Below are 20,422 nucleotides of genomic sequence, written 5' to 3'. Positions count from 1 at the left end.
GACCTAAGGCCAGAAACTTTCAGAATAGGTGGGGATACCACAGGCTAAATCAACTATTTCAAATGCCAATATAAGGGTAAAGGAGATACTTGTCAACAATTTAATACACTCCAGCAGGCAAACTGGATCATTGGGAACAAATTAAAGCAGGAAATTTTTTTTTGAGTAACTGTTCTTTTAAGGGTGTCCATTTTTATAACAAAACTTTCTCCACATGCTGTGCTGTTCTCAAACGATCGGTTGTAATTCTTATAAAAAAAAAACAAAAAAACATGCCCATGACAAATATGGCCGCGAATCTTCGGTTTGCTCGCAAACATCCATGGTACGATTGAGCATGTGATAGGCTGTACTGATAGAAACACGTGCGCAGTCGTACAGGATTCACCTGTTTATTGGCTGTAACTTGCCCGGCACACAGAGTGACCTCGAAATATGATTCGTCAAAATTGATTGGGTGACTGTGATTGGTCTTCGCTTGACCCTGTCATTGAGTGAATCAGAAAGATGGCGCTCCGAGCTCTGGTCGGTGTCAAGCGGGTCATAGATTATGCAGTGAAGGTGAGGTGACCCGGGCACTGAAATAATACGCGTATGTGTATAGAGATATGTCTGGGTATTTATATGTACCTGTGTCAATTGGTGTTTCACAGGTTGCGTGTATGACTTACACAGAGGTTATGTTATGTCTCCGGCATATAATATTTATGTAACCTGCAACATGTTTTTATATATAAGTAGAGTTGTATCGTGTCACTGGCGTACTGTTTCTTTTTTTTAATACTATATAATGTTTGTGCTTGTCACTTGCATTGTGTGTGACTGGCAAATAATGTGCCACTAGCATAGTGTGCAGGCAATTGGCAAGGTGACACCCATTAGTAGTGCACCAGGGTATGCCACTGTTGAAGTATGAAGATGTTTGTAAGGGTTAAGTGTAGCATGTGTATACATGTAACTAGCAGGGGTGTATGTGTCACTAGCAATGTGTGACTGTTTAAACCTAGCAGGATGTGTGGGTGTTGCTAGTAAGTTGACACAAATTTGAGTCTGTATTTAGCAAGGTTTGAGGGTAGTGTGGCTTGTCATATGGGTGTGTGCTTAACTGGTCAGGGTTGTGAAAAATCAGTCATTTGGCAGTTAACACAGCAGGTCATTTCACAAGACCAGTTAGCTCTGCTAAAGGCTGGGACATGTTGATGGAGGTTTGCTGCAGAAACTAGTAATTGATAAGTTGTCAAAGCTTTAAATAAAGCTGTATCTGGTTAAAGGGACATGAAGCAAATTTTTTTTCTTTCATGATTCAGAAAGAGCATGCAATTTTAAACTACTTTCCAATTTACTTTTATTATCTCATTTGCTTCATTCTCTTGATATCCGTTGTTGAAAAGCATATCTAAATATGCTCCATAACTGCTGATTGGTAGCTGCATCAATTCCTTGTGTTAATGGCTCATCCATGTGCATTGCCATTTCTTCAACAAAGGATACCTAAAGAAGCAGCAAATTTGATAATAGAAGTAAATTGGAATGCTGTTTAAAATTGTATTCCCTGATTCACGAAATACATTTTTTGGGTTTTATGTTCCTTTAAGGACATTTGGTAGTGAAGATGCTTATTTGCTGGTAGTTCCAACACTGCCACACCAGAAACGGTAAAGAAAAAAGAACACATAACCTCATGATATGCCTTTTGTGTTGCAAATATCTTCTCAACCACATCAAGAAAAAGAAATGGAAGTTAAAAAAGCAAAAAACTCCCTATCACCAACTCATTATTTGTTAAAATATAGTAAAATCTTTTAAAGGGACAGTCTACAATAGAATTGTTGTTGTTTTAAAAGATAGATAATCCCTTTATTACCCATTCCCCAGTTTTGCATAACCCAACACAGTTATATTTATATACTTTTTACCTCTGTGATTACCTTGTATTTAAGAACCTTCTTCCAGCCCCCTGATCACATGACTGTGACTGTTTATTATCTATTGTCTTGCAGTTAGCATTGTGTTTGGCTAAATCTTAACCTTTTAATGCCGTTATGCCGTTGTATTCCGTCCAAATGGAGCTGGGCTTTAGCTCCGTTAGGACGAAATACGTCATAGCGGTTGGATGTCCTGAAGCCAACTGCGCTTCCTGGATTTGATCGAGGTCTGGAGGGCGTTCCTAGCGTTATAGGGACGCCCCCCCAGACCCAATCCCATCATTGAAATCTCGCGATCGCATGATTTCAGTTTGTGATTTCAGTTTGTGATTTCAGTTTGTCTACATCGGAACGTTGTTTGGATGTAGACATTATGACCCTGTCATGAAAGGGTTAAATAACTTTCTGTGCCTGAACACAGTGTTATCTACTGTATATGGCCCACGTGTACTTTCAGTCTTTGTGTTGAAAATGAGCTTAAAAAGCATGTGATAAGAGGCAGCCCTCAAGAGTTTATAAATTTGCACATGAGTCTGCCTAGGTTTAGTTTCAACTAAGAATACTAAAAGAAAAAAGCTAATTTGATGATAAAAGTAAATGGGAAAGTTGATTAAAATTACATGTCCTATCTGAATAATGAAAGTTTAATTTTGACTAGGCTGTCCCTTTAATGCTCATTATTCAAGAATACTTTATTTAATGCGGCAACAAATTGATTGTAATATTTATTAGATCTTTGTGATATTGCCATACATATGAATATCCTCTTTACACACACTGGTATATAATCTTTCAAAACTGTGATGGCAAGGTAATATTCTAGAACACATTTGAGTTGTATACCTTGTTTAAAGTGAATATAAATTTTGATGCTAAAGTGCTCGGTTTTTAAAAATGTGATTTAAAAAAGTGGCACTTTAATTCATCAAAATTTACATTTCACTCCTGTTGAGAAAAAAACGTACCTTATTAATTTTCACAGCAGCTCCAGCTTCCTCCGGTCGTTGCAAGCCATTTCTGATGTCAGAAATGATGGATAGGTCATCCTCCAATCACGGTTTCCGCCCGGGGGAATCAGTGTCTGATTCAACGCCGTGATTGGAGGAAGCCAATTCCTCATTTTAGACCCAGGAAGAGGCTTTTGCAACGGGTGGAGGAAGCTGGAGCGGCTGTGAAGTTTAAAAGGTAAGTTGTTTTTTTTTGTTGTTTTTTTTTATTTTTTATTTTTTCTCTCTCTCTCAACAGGAGTGAAATGTAAATTTTAATGAATTAAAATGCCCCTGTTTTTAATCGAATTTTTACAAACCGGGCACTTTAGCATCAAAATTGACATTAACTTTAAAGATTAGCAACTGATATTGATTGTATTAGTATGGTCCTGTCAATGCATCTGTTGGGCCTTTGAATAAATACAATAGTTGCAATATCTTTTGTAATTATTTGAGAGGAGCTTAGTGAAGCAATTTGAGGACAAGATTTCTTGAGTGATGAAAAGCATGCCCAGCACCAAATTATAGCTTAGACAAATCTCTCAAAGGAACAGTACATTCATTGCATATTTGAGAGACTTTCTCAAACCAAATAATTTTCATCCAAAGCAAGACCAGGCAGACCTAAAGTGATCACACCATAAGAAGACCAATATAGCCAGACACTATCATTAAAGAATAGAACATTATCGATTTAAGACCAGACAAATCCTACCCAGGTAAGCAAGACAACTGACAGTGCAATCTTCATGGGAGAGTAGTGTTCTCTAAACCTCTTTCTTGTTTAAAAAACAAATATAAACGTTTAGCATGAACCAAAAAATATCACACAGTAAAGAACAGCACTTGCAACTAAGTGCATTATGAAAACAATAATGGTTTATATTGAATAAAAAAACACAATAATTACAAATAATACTTGCACAAAAGTTAGAAGCAATTTAGCAACATCAGATTCCGGCCAGACTTCGGTGATCACATGGACCAAACAATACATACAGTTTAAACTGAAAGACTGAGAAAAATCCTATTTACTGGCAAAGAACAAATTGAAATTTGGTTGCAACTGTAGAGTTCATGTGAGGAGATGGTCACATGAGAAGTTAAAAACATAATGCGTCATCCTACAATTTAATAAGGTGCAGGAAATATTCTGGAATTGTTGACAAAATCGACTACACTTTGACTAAAGAGAGGAACCACTGTAATTTTATCGCTTCTGTCTTAAAGTTGTGTTGAAGAGTATTCTTTTCTAGTAGGACAACTATCTTAAATGCAAATCAGATGTTATCCACAGAAGAGCAAGGAGTTGTGCTGTATTTTATGACTTTACCTCCACAATCATTGGACTGCAACGGAAAGAGTGGAACATATTGTGAGTGTTCTACTAGAGACTGTCTAGCTCTAAAGAAGTGCTGAAATAATGTGTGTGTGGGGGGTGTATGTACAGTTGTGCTCATAAGTTTACATACCCTGGCAGAATTTATGATTTCTTGCCCATTTTTCAGAGAATATGAATGATAACACAAAAACTTTTCTTTCACTCATGGTTAGTGTTTGGCTGAAGCCATTTATTATCAATCAATTGTGTTTACTCTTTTTACATCATAATGACAACAGAAACTACCCAAATGACCCTGATCAAAAGTTTACATACCCTGTGATTTTGGCCTGATAACATGCACACAAGTTGACACAAAGGGGTTTGAATGGCTATTAAAGGTAGCCATCCTCCCCTGTGATCTGTTTGCTTGTAATTAGTGTGTGTGTGTATAAAAGGTCAATGAGTTTCTTGACTCCTGACAGACCCTTGCATCTTTCATCCAGTGCTGCACTGATGTTTCTGGATTCTGAGTCATGGGGAAAGAATTGTCAAAGGATCTGTTAGAAAAAGGTAGTTGAACTGTATAAAACAGGAAAGGGATATAAAAAGATATCCAAGGAATTGAGAATGCAAATCAGCAGTGTTCAAACTCTAATCAAGAAGTGGAAAATTAGGCGTTCTGTTTGATAACATACTGCATTCATCTTGCCATCAATTTTGACCAAATTTCCTGTGCCTTTTGTAGCTCACACATCCCCCCCAAAACATCAGCGATCCACCTCTGTGTTTCACAGTAGGAATGGTGTACCTTTCATCATAGTCCTTGTTGACTCCTCTCCAAGTGTAGCGTTTATGGTTGTGGCCAAAAAGTTCAATTTTGGTCTCATCACTCCAAATTACTTTGTGCCAGAAGGTTTGAGGCTTGCCTCTGTGCTGTTTGGCGTATTGTAAGCATTATACTTTGTGGCATTTACGTAGTAATGGCTTTCACCTGAAGTTATTTGTGGGTTTGTCTTTGCATCCCGAACAATTTTCCTCGCAGTTGTGGCTGAAATTTTAGTTGGTCTACCTGACCGTGGTTTGGTTTCAACAGAACCCCTAATTTTCCACTTCTTGATTCGAGTTTGAACACTGCTGATTTGCATTCTCAATTCCTTGGATATCTTTTTATATCCCTTTCCTGTTTCATACAGTTCAGCTACCTTTTTTTCCCGCAGATCCTTTGACAATTCTTTTGCTTTCCCCATGACACAGAATCCAGAATCGTCAGTGCAGCACTGGATGAAAGATGCAAGGGTCTGTCAGGAGTCCAGAAACTCATTGACCTTTTTATACACACACACTAATTACAAGAAAACAGATCACAGGTGAGGATGGTTGTGCATGTTATCAGGCCCAAATCACCAGGGTATGTAAACTTTTGATCAGGATCATTTGGGTAGTTTCTGTTGTCATTATGATTTAAAAAGAGTAAACACAGTTGATTGATAATAAATGGCTTCAGCCAAACACTAACCATGAGTGAAAAAAGTTTTTGTGTTATCATTCATATTCTCTGAAAAATGGGCAAGAAATCATAAATTCTGCCAGGGTATGTAAACTTATGAACACAACAAAAAATTGTTGCATGGGAAATTGGCACATCTAGGCAAGTGTCCCCTTGCTTTCACCCAGTAAAACTCCATATACACGGTTACCAATGCACAAGATGATTCTAGGTAAGATATGCAAATTAGATATCCAACATCTAAGATTTTTTTTGCTTGCCTAGATTATTTAACCCTGAAATTAGCTTAACCTAAGCAGCAATCAGAAATCTATCTGCTACTGAAGAGTTCTAAGAACAAAACAGGCTGTCTAGTGGTGATTTCTGTAATTGCTGCATTTTTCCCTATTAGGGAATCGCTGTGTGTTAACACAGTATGAAGCAAAAAATCTGAGATGTTGGATATTTGCATATCTTACCCAGCATCCTCTTGTGCATTGGTAACAGTGTATATGGAGTTTTACTGGGTATATGGAGTTTTACTGGGTGAAAGTAAGCGGGGATACTTGCCTAGATGTGTTAATTTCCTATGCAACAATTTTTATGTCTATCTCTCTATCTCTGATAGATGCGCTCGCGCGCGCACACACAGGAGAACAATGCTTTTGAACCCTATCATATATGTACAGTATGGTGCTTGTGTGTTTATAACAATATATAATTATGAACAGTCTACATGCTTCAGTGTATTCAGAGATATCAAGCTTCAAAGTGGCTTTTGTCAGAATAAGGATTTTAGGAAATGTTAATATGAATTGCTAAGGTGCTGACTTGCCTTTTGTTGTTTATGGGTTATAATTGCAGAAAATGGTAAGCAAAGCAGGCTGTTCCTCTGGGTTACAAGGAAATAACTGTACAGTATGATGTTGTGAATGAAATGTAACAACATTCAGAGAAAGCAGAGTTATTTAGGCAGAATTACACAAGTTGCATAAAACAGGAAAGTATATCTAAAACTATTCTTGGGCACCTCCTTGTTCTGAGCAAAAACTGACGCTTATCCCATCATCGGTGCTAGCTGCACTTGCAGGTCTTGTGACTAGCGTTTTGATTGGATCAGCCTCAGATTCCTCTCTGGACTCACTGCTTGTCCCCATAGTTAATTTAACTATATGTTTAACTTTTACTGGACCTGTGTAGTGTGTCCCATAGAAGTCTATAAGGTGAGGTATTTAACACAGCCATGCTATAAAACCTCCAGATTTTAGTGTGCCTGAGGTTTTTGCGTAAGCACTTCCATTTTGCTTTCAACTTGTAATTTGTGCTCAAGATTAAGAGCGCTATTGATTTAACTTAAGTGGTGTTAGCACTCAATAGAACTATTATTTTTATGTTCCACTTGTAATCTAGGTCATAGTTTTTTTTTTTTTCATTTATTGACCATAATGTCCCTTTAACAGATGTATTGAATTAGCCTCGGTTTCTCTCATTTATAGTTCTGACTAAACACATCAGATTTGTCTATAAGAAGTGCTCAGTGGCACACAGCAAATGACCGTTAAATGGTTTGGTCAGCTGCGATCAGCTTTTGATTACCTTCAGCTGACCTTCAGTCCCACTGCAAGGTTATTAAAGATAAATACCATTGCTCTCTGTGACACTGCATTATCATGATGTTGCTCTTACATGAGCAGTAGCAACAAGGCCAATGTTTCTTAATGGTTTATATATTTTATATAACAAAGATAATTAGAGAGCACACAGCTTACTTATTAAATAGAGAGAAAGTGACAGAAGTGAAGAAACTACCTAGCTTTATCAGAGACTAAGTAGGATATATTTATTAAAGTAAGTATACTGTAAATAGTTTTTCCCTTAATGCATTTCCAATTACTTATTATACCAACTGCAGAGAATAAAATGTATGAGAAATAGCGCCTTTTGGTTTGTTTTGTATATGAAATAGCTGTTCTTTGAAACCTCAACCCATTTAAAATAGGTTGAGCTTGTAGGGAACTGAAATCTCTTTATTTTATCACTTTCTGTACACACACATGCTTCTTTATATTATCTCTGGCTCTATACTAAAGCCTAATACTTGGGTAAATTGAAAAATGTTATTACTTATCTCTCCTAACCTCCACTGGGAGTGTGATTTCTTCTGCAGGCTATGGTTACACAGCTTTTTCAGTGTAGGTAGTATACCATAGGCAAAAATAACCATTTCAAATTCTGAAATAAAGGTAACGTATATTATAAACTATTTAATACACTCCAGCGGGTAAAATGGATAATTGGGAACCAATTAAAGGGAGATACAATTATGATGTACTGTCCCATTAACACAAGGGTTTAATTTCCCAAAGGTGTTTTTAATCAGAATACAAAGCAAGCACATTATATGCCGGACACAAGATCTTCATATAACAATGCAAGGTAAATTTTTTTTTTTTTTTGGGGGGGGGGGGGGGGGGTTGAAATGCAGAGTTTAAATTAAGTTTCTAATTAGAAATGAGGGGAACAGTGAGTTTTACTGTGTTTTTATTAATTGCAGCAAGAAACCGAACTGGTAAGAACTGACTGAAGGAGATCGTCTTGGTCAATAACAGCATAAGGCTTGTTTTAAGTTCTGCTGTTTTTTTTTTGCCACTATTCATTTAACTTTTTTTTTTTTTTTTTTCTTTTGGAATTTGAAGGCTTTTAAAAGTTCTTTGAATATTCTGCATCAGAAAACTTTCTCTTTTTCTAGAGAGCACTTGAATTAATGGCACCAATGCAATTGTGTGCCTGTTACTCCCCATGCAATTACTGTGCATTGTCAGTAGCAAGGTGTGTATTTATCTTGAAAAGAGAGATAGAAAGGTGCGCTAGGCCAAAACGATAACCAAACACCCCCTTAAAAGACAAATATCCCTACAGTTGTCTAAAATAAGGTGAAAAAAGAACAAATAGTAATAAGGGAGGCGCTCAAAGCCAAAGGTATCAACACTAAAACAATTTTAATAAAAACATATAAGTAAACAGTGGTACATATATAAAGGGACGTCTCCCCAACCCTAAATAAAAACTAAAATCCTAAAATATCTAATATGCCTGATAAAAACTTCCACAGGTCTAAAAATCAACCATTAATAATCAGCAGTTTTAAGCAGTTTGTTGCGATAGGTACAGTTGTTAATGTCTTTTCTCCATATAAAAGAAAACTGAATCAGTGGTCAGCGTTCCGTTACTCAAAATACCACCAAGCTGTCAAAATTGAGTTAAACCGTAGCTGCCAAATATAGTGACTAGTGATAGTAGATTTAAAATCCAAAGCTCTCTTACTGTGTAAGATATCTCTAAAAAACCATAAAGCCGTGTACTTTACCAGATATTTGTTCGTGGGGTAAAGGTCTTTTCCACTCGCCCGGTCCTCACCTCGAGCGGGGCTGACTGCAACTTTTGGCGTCTGACGTCACAGAAAGATGTTCCGGTTAGAGGAAGAGGCCGATTCTTGCGCTCACTTCTATGCGCTGTGGTCACGGTCCTCTTTGATGGGCCCTGCACTTAGTGCTAATAGCACGCAAGGGACTGGATGACTGGGTGATGTGATAGATATCCCAAACTTTATTCCAAACACAGATGCTTTGCTCCTTTTTAGAAAAGAAATGTTCCAAAAGTATAACCCGGGTTATTGGATGAAAATCCAAGGATATGTGAATAGTTGTCAAAGAAGCAATAATAACAACACTGCCAACACATACGACGCGTTTCGCCCTCCTATGGGCTTTATCAGGATATTCACATATCCTTGGATTTTCATCCAATAACCCGGGTTATACTTTTGGAACATTTCTTTTCTAAAAAGGAGCAAAGCATCTGTGTTTGGGATATCTATCACATCACCCAGTCATCCAGTCCCTTGCGTGCTATTAGCACTAAGTGCAGGGCCCATCAAAGAGGACCGTGACCACAGCGCATAGAAGTGAGCGCAAGAATCGGCCTCTTCCTCTAACCGGAACATCTTTCTGTGACGTCAGACGCCAAAAGTTGCAGTCAGCCCCGCTCGAGGTGAGGACCGGGCGAGTGGAAAAGACCTTTACCCCACGAACAAATATCTGGTAAAGTACACGGCTTTATGGTTTTTTAGAGATATCTTACACAGTAAGAGAGCTTTGGATTTTAAATCTACTATCACTAGTCACTATATTTGGCAGCTACGGTTTAACTCAATTTTGACAGCTTGGTGGTATTTTGAGTAACGGAACGCTGACCACTGATTCAGTTTTCTTTTATATGGAGAAAAGACATTAACAACTGTACCTATCGCAACAAACTGCTTAAAACTGCTGATTATTAATGGTTGATTTTTAGACCTGTGGAAGTTTTTATCAGGCATATTAGATATTTTAGGATTTTAGTTTTTATTTAGGGTTGGGGAGACGTCCCTTTATATATGTACCACTGTTTACTTACATGTTTTTATTAAAATTGTTTTAGTGTTGATACCTTTTGGCTTTGAGCGCCTCCCTTATTACTATTTGTTCTTGTGTATTTATCTTGTTTGTTGTCACAGTGCCCATGTGGGTGACTAATTGGACGGTTTCTTGTGTGTCACTCTTTTGGTTAACCTGTGTTACCGGTATTTTGACACCTTGCTTATGACGTTTGGCAACTCTTTGTCAACATGTAAACTTAAAGTAACAATGCTTTGGTGATGTCACTGTGATTATCCTTCTTTATTGTCCATTGGTGCTTGTGCCATAGGACACTGGTGCATGTGGACTTGTTGAGGAGTGTGTGATCACTTCTTTTTTTTTCCACGTGTTTCACAAGCAGTATATCTGTTTGCATTACTAATTATTACCTATTCCCATCTTTTTGGTTTTACTTCACAAACTGGAAAGATTAGTGCATTCACCCACCTAATTGCATATACTCACATTCTTTATCACAGCGCAAACAGTAAATGCCTGAGATGAAAAATAGTTACCCAGTTAAAGGGACAGTATGCACCAATTTTCACATAACTGAATGTAATAGACACTACTATAAAGAATATGCACAGATACTGATCCAAAAATCTAGTGTAAAACCTCTTAACTTACTTGGAAGCTCCCAGTTTAGCACTATTGATGAGGTTAGGCTGGGACACCCACTGAAAGGGGCTGGGGAAACAAGAATAGCAGACCCCCCCCCCCCCCTTCCCTGCATGTAAAAAGTCAGATAACATAAATAGAAGCCAGCAGAAGTCAGTAAATGAGCGTAAGCATCTGACACTTTGGGGTGGGTTAGGAGTCTGAAAATCAGCACAAGCAAAATCTATACATTGTTACAAAAACACTTTAAAATATGTACATAAGGTTATTGTTGCACTTGTGGGACATTGCTGAACACAAATATGATTGTTTTATAGCAGTAAAACATAGGATATTGATATAAATTGTGAAAACACAAAAAAAATCATGACTGCTAAATTTGGTCAGGTTTTATGACTTAATGAATACAAATAAAAAAGATTGAGCGTACTCCAGTACTCTACAGTATTCTTTCTAGCGCCTTTTTAGTGGTTGCACCATCCGTCTGATTTTGCTGACCCCCCCCCCCCCGTCTAAAATTTTAGTCAATATTAAGCTAACATTAGCTAATATTATAAATGTTCAATTTTTTTGTATTGCACAAATTATCATTAAATACATTTGTTAAATAATGCAATTAATTTGTGCTTTGGATAGAAGAAAAATATATAATATTGGAAAAAAATTAAACTGCGCCCACCCAGCTATTTCTAATGCCACCCGGTTGGCAAAAGTTTCTGTGGAGAACGCTGCCTGCGTTGTCCTCTGTTGGGAATATTATGCCATCATGGTGGCTATTTTCTTTCCTGGCTGCCATACTGTCTTAAAGACCACATAGGCTAAGAGAATCAACTTGTCAAATTTCTATGTAAAAAGGTAGGCCCCATATTTGGCTTGTAACAACACATAAAACCTGTACATGGGGGCATTGTTGTACTTGTGGGACATTGCAGAATACAAATAGTGGTGTATGATGCAGTAAAACTTATCACAAATAAGATTCACAATAAAAATTAAAAAAAAAAAAAAAAAAAAAGCTTGCATGCTTGGAAAACAAGGATTCCAAAACTTTACCATTTTAAGCACAATTTGATTATCAATTTCGTATCACAAACGTTTATAGCTAATAACTTACTGACTTTTACAGCAAAATGATGTTTCTGAATAGAATAAAATTATAATTTTTATTTTGAGTATGACGTCACAAAACCTATTCTTCTTATGGGCTGTTCACTTACAAACTTTATTGGCAATCCGATTGCGATTTTTGGAATATCATTAATGGCCGATTTCGTCACCAGGCGCATGCGTGCTGCGATATGTTGGCACGCGCATATTATACCTTTGATGGCACACTTCAGTGTCTGCTGGTTTCATGGTGAGTGACTAGCGCGTGTCACCAGGCGCATGCGTGCTGCGTTATGTTGACTTGCGCACGCGCATATTATACCTTTGATGGCACACTTCAGTGTCTGCTGGTTTCATGGTGAGCGACGAGCGCTTAAGATCGCGCATGCGCATAACGGACTAAATTTTGATAACTTTGGTTATCGGTAAAGATTGGAGGATGCATATGAATAGCCAGCGGTGGGTTCGGAAAGAAATAAAATTTCAAATAAGAATATATTGAGAACGGTAAGAATATGAAACACAATGCACATTACTAAGATAATTAAATTATAATAATATTGAGATTAAAAGATAACTTTTTTTTTTTCCATCGTTTAGTGTCCCTTTTAAAAAAAAATTTTTCACACTTGGATTTTATTCATATTCAACTATAGTTAATAAATAAATATTTGTCAAAAGAAAGCCCTATTTGTCCTCTAAAAAAATGAGATACATAGTGTGGTTGCAGTTAATGTGAAGGAGGTAGTGGTTTTTTTTTTTTTTTTTATATAGTTTTGCAAACGTATAGCTCAAATTCTTGGCTTTGTTTACGTTCAAAACTTGGAACAATTGCCTCCATTTTTAAAGGGACACTGAATGCAAATTTTTTCTTTCATTATTCAGATAGAGCATATAATTTTAAGCAACTTTCTAATTTACTCCTATTAATTTTTCTTTGTTCCTTTAGTATCTTTTATTTGAAAAAGCAGAAATGTAAGCATAGTTGCTGACCCACTTTTAGTTCTGCACCCTGGATAGCATTTGCTACATTTAGCCACCAATAAGCAAGCGCTACCCAGGTGCTGAACCAAAGATGGGCCAGCTCGTAAGCTTTAAATTTCTGCTTTTTCAAATAAAGATACCAAGAGATTAAAAAAAAAAAAAATAGGAGTAAATTTAAGTTGCTTAAAATTGCATGCTCTATCCAAATCATAAAAGAAAAAAAATTTGGGATCAGTATCCCTTTAAGGGGTTTAAAAACACCAAACCATGTTTTTGTTTTGTCAATGCATTGTTAGCTTGACTCAATTTTTTTGCCAATATTTGTATGCATGTTGTAGGTATTTCTGCTGCTTTTCTTGATACATATTTATCTTGCCCTTGTGTAACAATTCCCATACATTTTCTGTATCTTTTTATACTGTGGAAAATGTTTTATTGCTAATAGTATATGTCCTGTGAGTAATTATGACAGTGCTGGTTTTGTATCCTAGTTACTATTTTATATTTTAGAAGCAGACACACAGATACTCAATGCTGTGATGGAACCAGTTTGCTTATATTTCAAAAAGTGTAGTAGTGAAGCAGAGGGTGTAAAACAGACAGAAGCAGCAAGTGTACATTAACTGAGATCAATAATCTAACCTTGTGAACTTGGTGGAGCGCTCAAGGTCATGGAAATATTTGCCATTGTAGTAGAACAGAGATAACCTAATGTAAGTATCTAAATGACATCCCCTGGTCTCTTCTTGTTTAACTCCAGCTGTCACCTGTCACACTGCGAATTAATTGCAGATGAGGATTCTGGATAATGATATGCAAATGAGCACTTTGTGTATAACACAAATAGAAGAATCCCAGGGTTTGACAGTTACAGATCTCTCGGGTCCTGTGTTGTAAATTAAAATCTTGTCAATCCAGAACCAAAATCCTGTAACGTGAAAGTCTTAAAATAAATATTTTGCAGTTGATGTAGAAAATTATTGCCACAGTATTACCCACTGTACAAGATAGGGGCACAAAATGAGTTTGTGATGAAAATAACTAACGTGATATAAAAGTAATACCTTTATTGTGTAACAAAATAATGTCCCTTCCTCAGGCAGTGATTGTTAGCTCATGCATATTTCTATGGAATACAGAATATGAGAAATAAATTTATAGTTACATATTGGGGCAGATGCTTTACTTAGGAAACATGAAAAGCATTGTATGACATTTCCTTTGGTTATTGGTTGGTATCTTCAGTTCTTATTAAAAGCAAATAGCCAATGAACACTAAATTACAATAAAACCCTTTAGTGTAATGCAATGTTAGCAGTAAGGGCTATTTAACCCTTTAGTAAATTTATATTTATGCGCCATGTTGTTTTTGGTGTACTTACACCCCATGTACCTTATGTTTTGAGAACCACCCCTCCCTGTACACATCTTCTAGCCAAACACATTGGGTGAGCCAATAACAGTCACCACCAATCGCCAGCTAGTTCCCATTAGTGCATATGCTACTTCTGAGCCTACGCCCTACGTAGGTATGATTTTCAACAAAGGATACTTTGAAAATTAAAAAGACACTCAAGTCAAAATTAAACTTTTATGATTCAGATAGAGCATGACATTTTTAACAAATTTCCATTTTACTTCCATTAACAAAATGTGCACAGTCTTCTTTATGCATTGGGTTAGAATTTGTGGATTCTCCTTGTATGTACCTATTTCTTTACTTTTTCTCATGATTGTCTCTTCTTATAGAAAGGGTGATTTCTTTGGCGGGGGCCACTTTGATCAGACCTTTTTAGATTTAGGCAGCAGCAGGGTGATCACGGATTTCTTTCAGTGTATCTGAGGGTTCTGTTGCTACAGCGCTGGTCCTTTGCTTTTTCAGTCTTTTTTTTTTTTATAGTTGCACTTTTTGAGCCAGCAGCTCCTACTGTGCATGTGCAAGAATTCACAGAATACATGAATATGCATTTGTGATTAGCTGATGGCTGTCACGTGGTACAGGGGGGGAGTGGAAATAAACATAACTTTGAAACCTGTCAGAAACAAATCTACTACTCCATTTTAAGTTTAGACTAAGTGCTATTGCATTATCTGTTGTGCAAATCTACTGTATTTACTAGTCCTTTAAGTAAATTTCATAGCGGAAATAGAAAAGTCAAATTGCATGCTCTTTCGAGCCATGAAAGTTGAATTTTGTCAACCGATGTGTAAGGAGATATCTGCTGGATACATGCATACCCCCTGGTCTTATTATTTATTAAAAAGGTATTTGGGTATGCTAATCAATGAATGTAAAGGTATTCGTAATGAATTGCTTATCTTTGTCAAATAGGAACCCGATTGTAATATAGAATCGAAACCATCAAACACATATTTTTAAAAATGTTTTACTCGTTACATGCTTGAGCACTTGGTGACTCGCTCTGGGAGTTTGTGTTGTCTACAACTTTGTGACTGTTTTTTTTTTTTTTGCTCATAGACATCTCCACCTATAATGGCACAGATGACTGCGGCAGATCTAGTGGGCAGAAATTTCACAAACTGAATTGTGACAAAGGTGGCATCCTATGACAGTGCCACATTTTGTCACTGAGCGCTTCAATACAGCCTGTTGTACTGCCAATATTTGTCTATGGAGATTTCATGGTTGTTCTGGATTTTATGCATCTGTTAGCAATGGGTGTGTCTGGAACTACTAATCTCAATTAGTAGTTGGGGTGCCATACTTTTGGCCGTATAGTTAGTGTATGAATATGTGTGTGTTTGTGAGCAATTTCTCTCAATGTAGAAAACTTTTTTCTATACCAGCACAATGGCAAATAAGTTTATTAACTATTGATAAGATTTTAAATGTGAAAGCAGGTTTAGATAGTCTATTTCATGTATTCGTAATAATCTACAGCGTAAAAACGTAATGTGTGTAACATACAAGCTCTGGAGGTGCTCTCAAATCATGGGTAGTGTGCTTAACTCTTGGCGCAGTTGTGAGAGTACCACATCCTTTTCTTTTTATGTTGTGCTTATAAAGTCTACTCCAGAATTTTTATTGTTTAAAAAGATAGATAATCCCTTTTATTCCCCAGTTTTGCATAACCACCACAGTTATATTATACTTTTTACCTCTGATTACCTTCTATCTAAGTCTCTGCAGACTGCCCCCTTATTTCATTACTTTTGACACATGCATTTTAGCCAATCATTGCTTACTCCTAGGTAACTCCATGGGAGTGAGCACAATGCAATCTATATGGCATACATGAACTAATGCTGTCTAGCTGAAAAAAAGTAAAAATGTACTGAGGATAAGAGGCGGCCTTCAAGGGCTTAAAAATTAGCATATGAGCCTACCTAGGTTTTAACTTTCTACAACTAATACCAAGAGAACAAAGAAAATTTGATGATAAAAGTAAATTGGAAAGTTGTTTAATCATGAAAGTTTAATTTTGACTAGACTGTCCCTTCAATTTTGTGCTTACAAACAGTTTAGGGATATGTAGAAATGCTGTTAAAATTGGGCTTCTATGATGGTAGGAGGGGAAGGTGGTGGGAGAGAGAAAAAACATTTTCCCCGTGGTGTTTTTTTTTTTTTTTTTTTTCTCTACATACTCTTTATGCCAAACAATGGCTAGTGCAAGAAAATATTTTTGAATTTGAAGTAACACCCCACCCCCTCCCCAAACTTTGCAATTTGTCTCATACCACTCTAAGTAAATATGTTTGTATATAATGACTCCTTGATGCTTTGTCTCCCCTCTTCCAAAAATGTTCTGCCTGGTGTCCAGTGAAGCAGGTGTTAACTGCCCCCCAATGGTCGTCAGCATCCTATGGGAACATGTGACCCACTAATTCAAAAGTGTAAATTTACCTCTTTTTAAATTAGTGGGGTTTTTTTTTTTGTCCCGCTATGTGGCACTGGAGGGGAGGTAGAAAGCTCTTTATGTCCATCCACCCTTTCTTAAAATGCTCCATGGTGTCCATTGCTACATGAGATTGTTAACAAATTATGTAAAACTGAGCTTTTGCTAAATGAATGGAATACTATACATAGATTTGACATTCTGTAATATAAACTAGTCCCATTATCTCTTGCCTTGGCTTAGTTCTTTATCCATTCGTCACTGACAAGCACAATGTTAGGTTTTTTTTTATTGTTGTGTAATTGGGCTACAAAACTGATCCACATTGTTGTTGTTGTTGTTGTTGTTGTTGTTGTTATTATTATATTTTTATTTTATTTTTTTAAATCAAAAACTTGACATTTGTTAGCTAACTTATTTGTGTTTTTTTTGCAGGTGCGAGTGAAGCCTGACAAGACAGGGATAGTAACTGATGGCGTGAAACACTCTATGAACCCTTTCTGTGAGATTGCTGTAGAAGAAGCCGTCAGACTCAAGGAGAAGAAGATTGTTAGCGAGATCATTGCAGTTAGCTGTGGCCCCCAGCAATGTCAGGTATACTACATTCTCCTATCTGTAAATGTAACTAGCATTTGGCAGTAATGAAGGCTGCTTCAGTAACTCTCACTTCTTTATGTCACTGTTTTTAAGTTTCTTACTAATCTAAAAAAAACATTACTTTTAATCATTGAGGTGTTCTTCTATGATATGGTACATCACAAGAGAGGAAACTTAAAGGGACATAAAAGTGCAAAAAGAAAATGCTGACTTGATTTGATTCTTTGATCTTAAAGGGACATGGAACCTACATATTTTGTTTCATAATTCAGATAAAGCATAACTTTTAAAACAACTTTCCAATAATACTTCTATTATTAAATTTGCTTTGTTCTTTTATTGGAAAAACATACCTAGGTATGAACAGGACCAGCAATGCACTACTGGGACATAGCTATGGTTTGGTAGAAGTGCACTTATGCCCTTGTCATTGACTTACCTGAGGTGTTTAGTTTGTTCCTAGTAGTGCATTGCTGGTCCTTCAACAAAGGATACCATGAAAGAAAATAAGCTATTGTTTGTGTCCCTTTAAGCAATCCAAGGCACAAACTAATTACTTAATGTATTATAAGTTGATTTAATGATGTGCCCAACAAACGTTGAATACATTTTACATTAGATACATTTAGCTTAAAGGACCACTAAATACAGTGAGATTTTATATGACAAATACACAATACAAAGACCATGCATTAGAGCTTACTTTGAATTTGAAATCGGTAGACTATGCCAAAAATTAGCCCGGTGGTGTGCCCATAGGTCCTTGGGAGAACACTGATGTTTTTTCTTGCTGCCTCCCAGTTCCTGAGTAAAACACAGGTTCCACAGCACTTGTGTTGATTACAAATATAACTTTATTCCATCATCTTCAAGAATGGTACGACAGGAATAAGCGACATTTCTATTATTACGCAATTACTCATACTTATTTACAACAGGTGTACACAACCTCTTTTAAACCCAATTTATTAAAGGGATACTGAACCCAATTTATTTATTTCATGATTCAGATAGAGCATGCAATTTTAGGCAACTTTCTAATTTACTTCTATTATCAATTTCTTTCATGTAATTGGCAAGAGTCCATGAGCTAGTGACGTATGGGATATACAATCCTACCAGGAGGGGTAAAGTTTCCCAAACATCAAAATGCCTATAAATACACCCCTCACCACACCCACAATTCAGTTTTACAAACTTTGCCTCCTTTGGAGGTGGTGAAGTAAGTTTGTGCTAAGATTTCTACGTTGATATGCGCTTCTCAGCATTTTTGAAGCCCGTTTCTCAGAGTACAGTGAATGTCAGAGGGCTGTGAAGGGAGTATCACCTATTGAATGCAATGGTTTTCCTCACGGGGATCTATTTCATAGGTTCTCTGTTATCGGTCGTAGAGATTCATCTCCTACCTCCCTTTTCAGATCGACGATATACTCTCATATTCCATTACCTCTACTGATAACTGTTTCAGTACTGGTTTGGCTATCTGCTCTATGTGGATGGGTGTCTTCAGGTAAGTTTGTTTTCATTACTTAAGACACTCTCAGCTATGGTTTGGCACTTTATGTATTTATATAAAGTTTTAAATATATGTATTGTACTTATATTTGCCATGATTCAGGTTTCAGTATATTTCCTTTTGCAGACTGTCAGTTTCATATCTTGGAAATGCATTTTTTAGAAATTTATTTCTTACCTGGGGTGTAGTCTTTTTTTTTTTTTTTCAATTGACTGTCATTTTTCAAATTCTTGGGCAGAATTAGGCTCGCGAGGGTGCAAAATGCTAAAGTTTATTGCGTCATTCTTGGCGCAAGATTTTTTTAGCGCGGTTACGTTCGTTGATGCAAATTCATCATTTCCGGCGTCTTAGTTGACGCTGGGTCCTTTCACAAGGTTGCATTATCTATGACGCGAGTGTGTCGTTTTTGGCGCCAAATATTTTCATTATTTTAGACCCCATTCCTATTTGCCTCTTGCCTTTTTTTCTATGTCAGAGGGCTATTCCGTTTGCATTTTTTCCCCATTCCTGAAACTGCCATATAAGGAAATTGATAATTTTGCTTTATATGTTGTTGTTTTTTCTCTTACATTTGCAAGATGTCTCAATCTGATCCTGTCTCAGAATTCGCTGTTGGATCCCTGCTGCCTGATAACAGTTCTACCAAAGCTAAGTGCATTTGTTGTTAACTTGTGGAGATTATACCTCCAGCTGTGGTTTGTAATAGTTGTCATGATAAACTTTTACATGCAGATAATGTATTCATCAGTAGTAGTTCATTACCTGTTGCTGTTCCCTCAGCATCTAACGCACAAGATATTCCTGTAAATTTAAAATAATTTATTTCTGATTTCTATTCAGAAGGCTTTGTCTGCCATTCCGCCTTCTAATAAACGTAAAAGGTCTTTTAAAACTTCTCAGAAGGTTGATGAAATTTCAAATGACCAGCAACATACTGAATTATCCTTCTCTGATGATGATCTCTCTGATTCACTAGATCCTGCCTCAGATATTGACACTGATAAATCCTCTTATTTAAATTGGAGTATATTCGTTCTTCGATAAAAGAAGTGTTGATTACATTGGATATGGAGGAAACTAGTCCTCTTGATATTAAAACTAGTAAGCGTTTAAATTCTGTTTATAAACCTCCTGTGGTTATTCCAGAGGGTTTTCCAGTTCCTGATTCTATTTCTGATATGATTTCTAAGGAATGGAATAAGCTTGGTACTTCTTTTATTCCTTCTTCAAGGTTTAAAAAATTGTATCCTTTGCCAGAAGTTAGATTGGAGTTTTGGGAAAAGATCCCCAAAGTTGATGGTGCTATCTCTACTCTTGCTAAACATACTACTATTCCTATGGAAGATAGTACTTATTTTAAAGATCCTTTAGATAGGAAACTTGAATCTTATTTAAGGAAAGCTTATTTATATTCAGGTCATCTTCTTAGGCCTGCAATTTCTTTGGCTGATGTTGCAGCTGCTTCAACTTTTTGGTTGAATACTTTAGTGCAACAAGTATTGGATCATGATTTGTCTAGCATTGTTAAAGGAACATTAAACCCATTTTTTTTCTTTCAT

General features: G+C 36.6%; 1 protein-coding gene across 1 annotated transcript in view; it reads left to right on the top strand.

Moving 5' to 3' along the window:
• Positions 1–409: 409 nt before the first annotated feature.
• ETFB (electron transfer flavoprotein subunit beta) overlaps positions 410–20,422 on the top strand; it is a 219,918-nt gene continuing 199,905 nt past the window's right edge. Inside the window, exons 1-2 of the mRNA XM_053691233.1 lie at positions 410–561; positions 17,186–17,344. Coding sequence (XP_053547208.1) covers positions 508–561; positions 17,186–17,344 — 213 coding nt within the window. The 5' untranslated portion in view covers positions 410–507. The remainder of the gene's footprint in view (positions 562–17,185; positions 17,345–20,422) is intronic.

This window comes from Bombina bombina, chromosome 8 (genome assembly GCF_027579735.1).
Source record: "Bombina bombina isolate aBomBom1 chromosome 8, aBomBom1.pri, whole genome shotgun sequence".
Lineage (NCBI taxonomy): Eukaryota > Metazoa > Chordata > Amphibia > Anura > Bombinatoridae > Bombina > Bombina bombina.
This window is presented reverse-complemented; position numbering and strand designations above follow the sequence as displayed.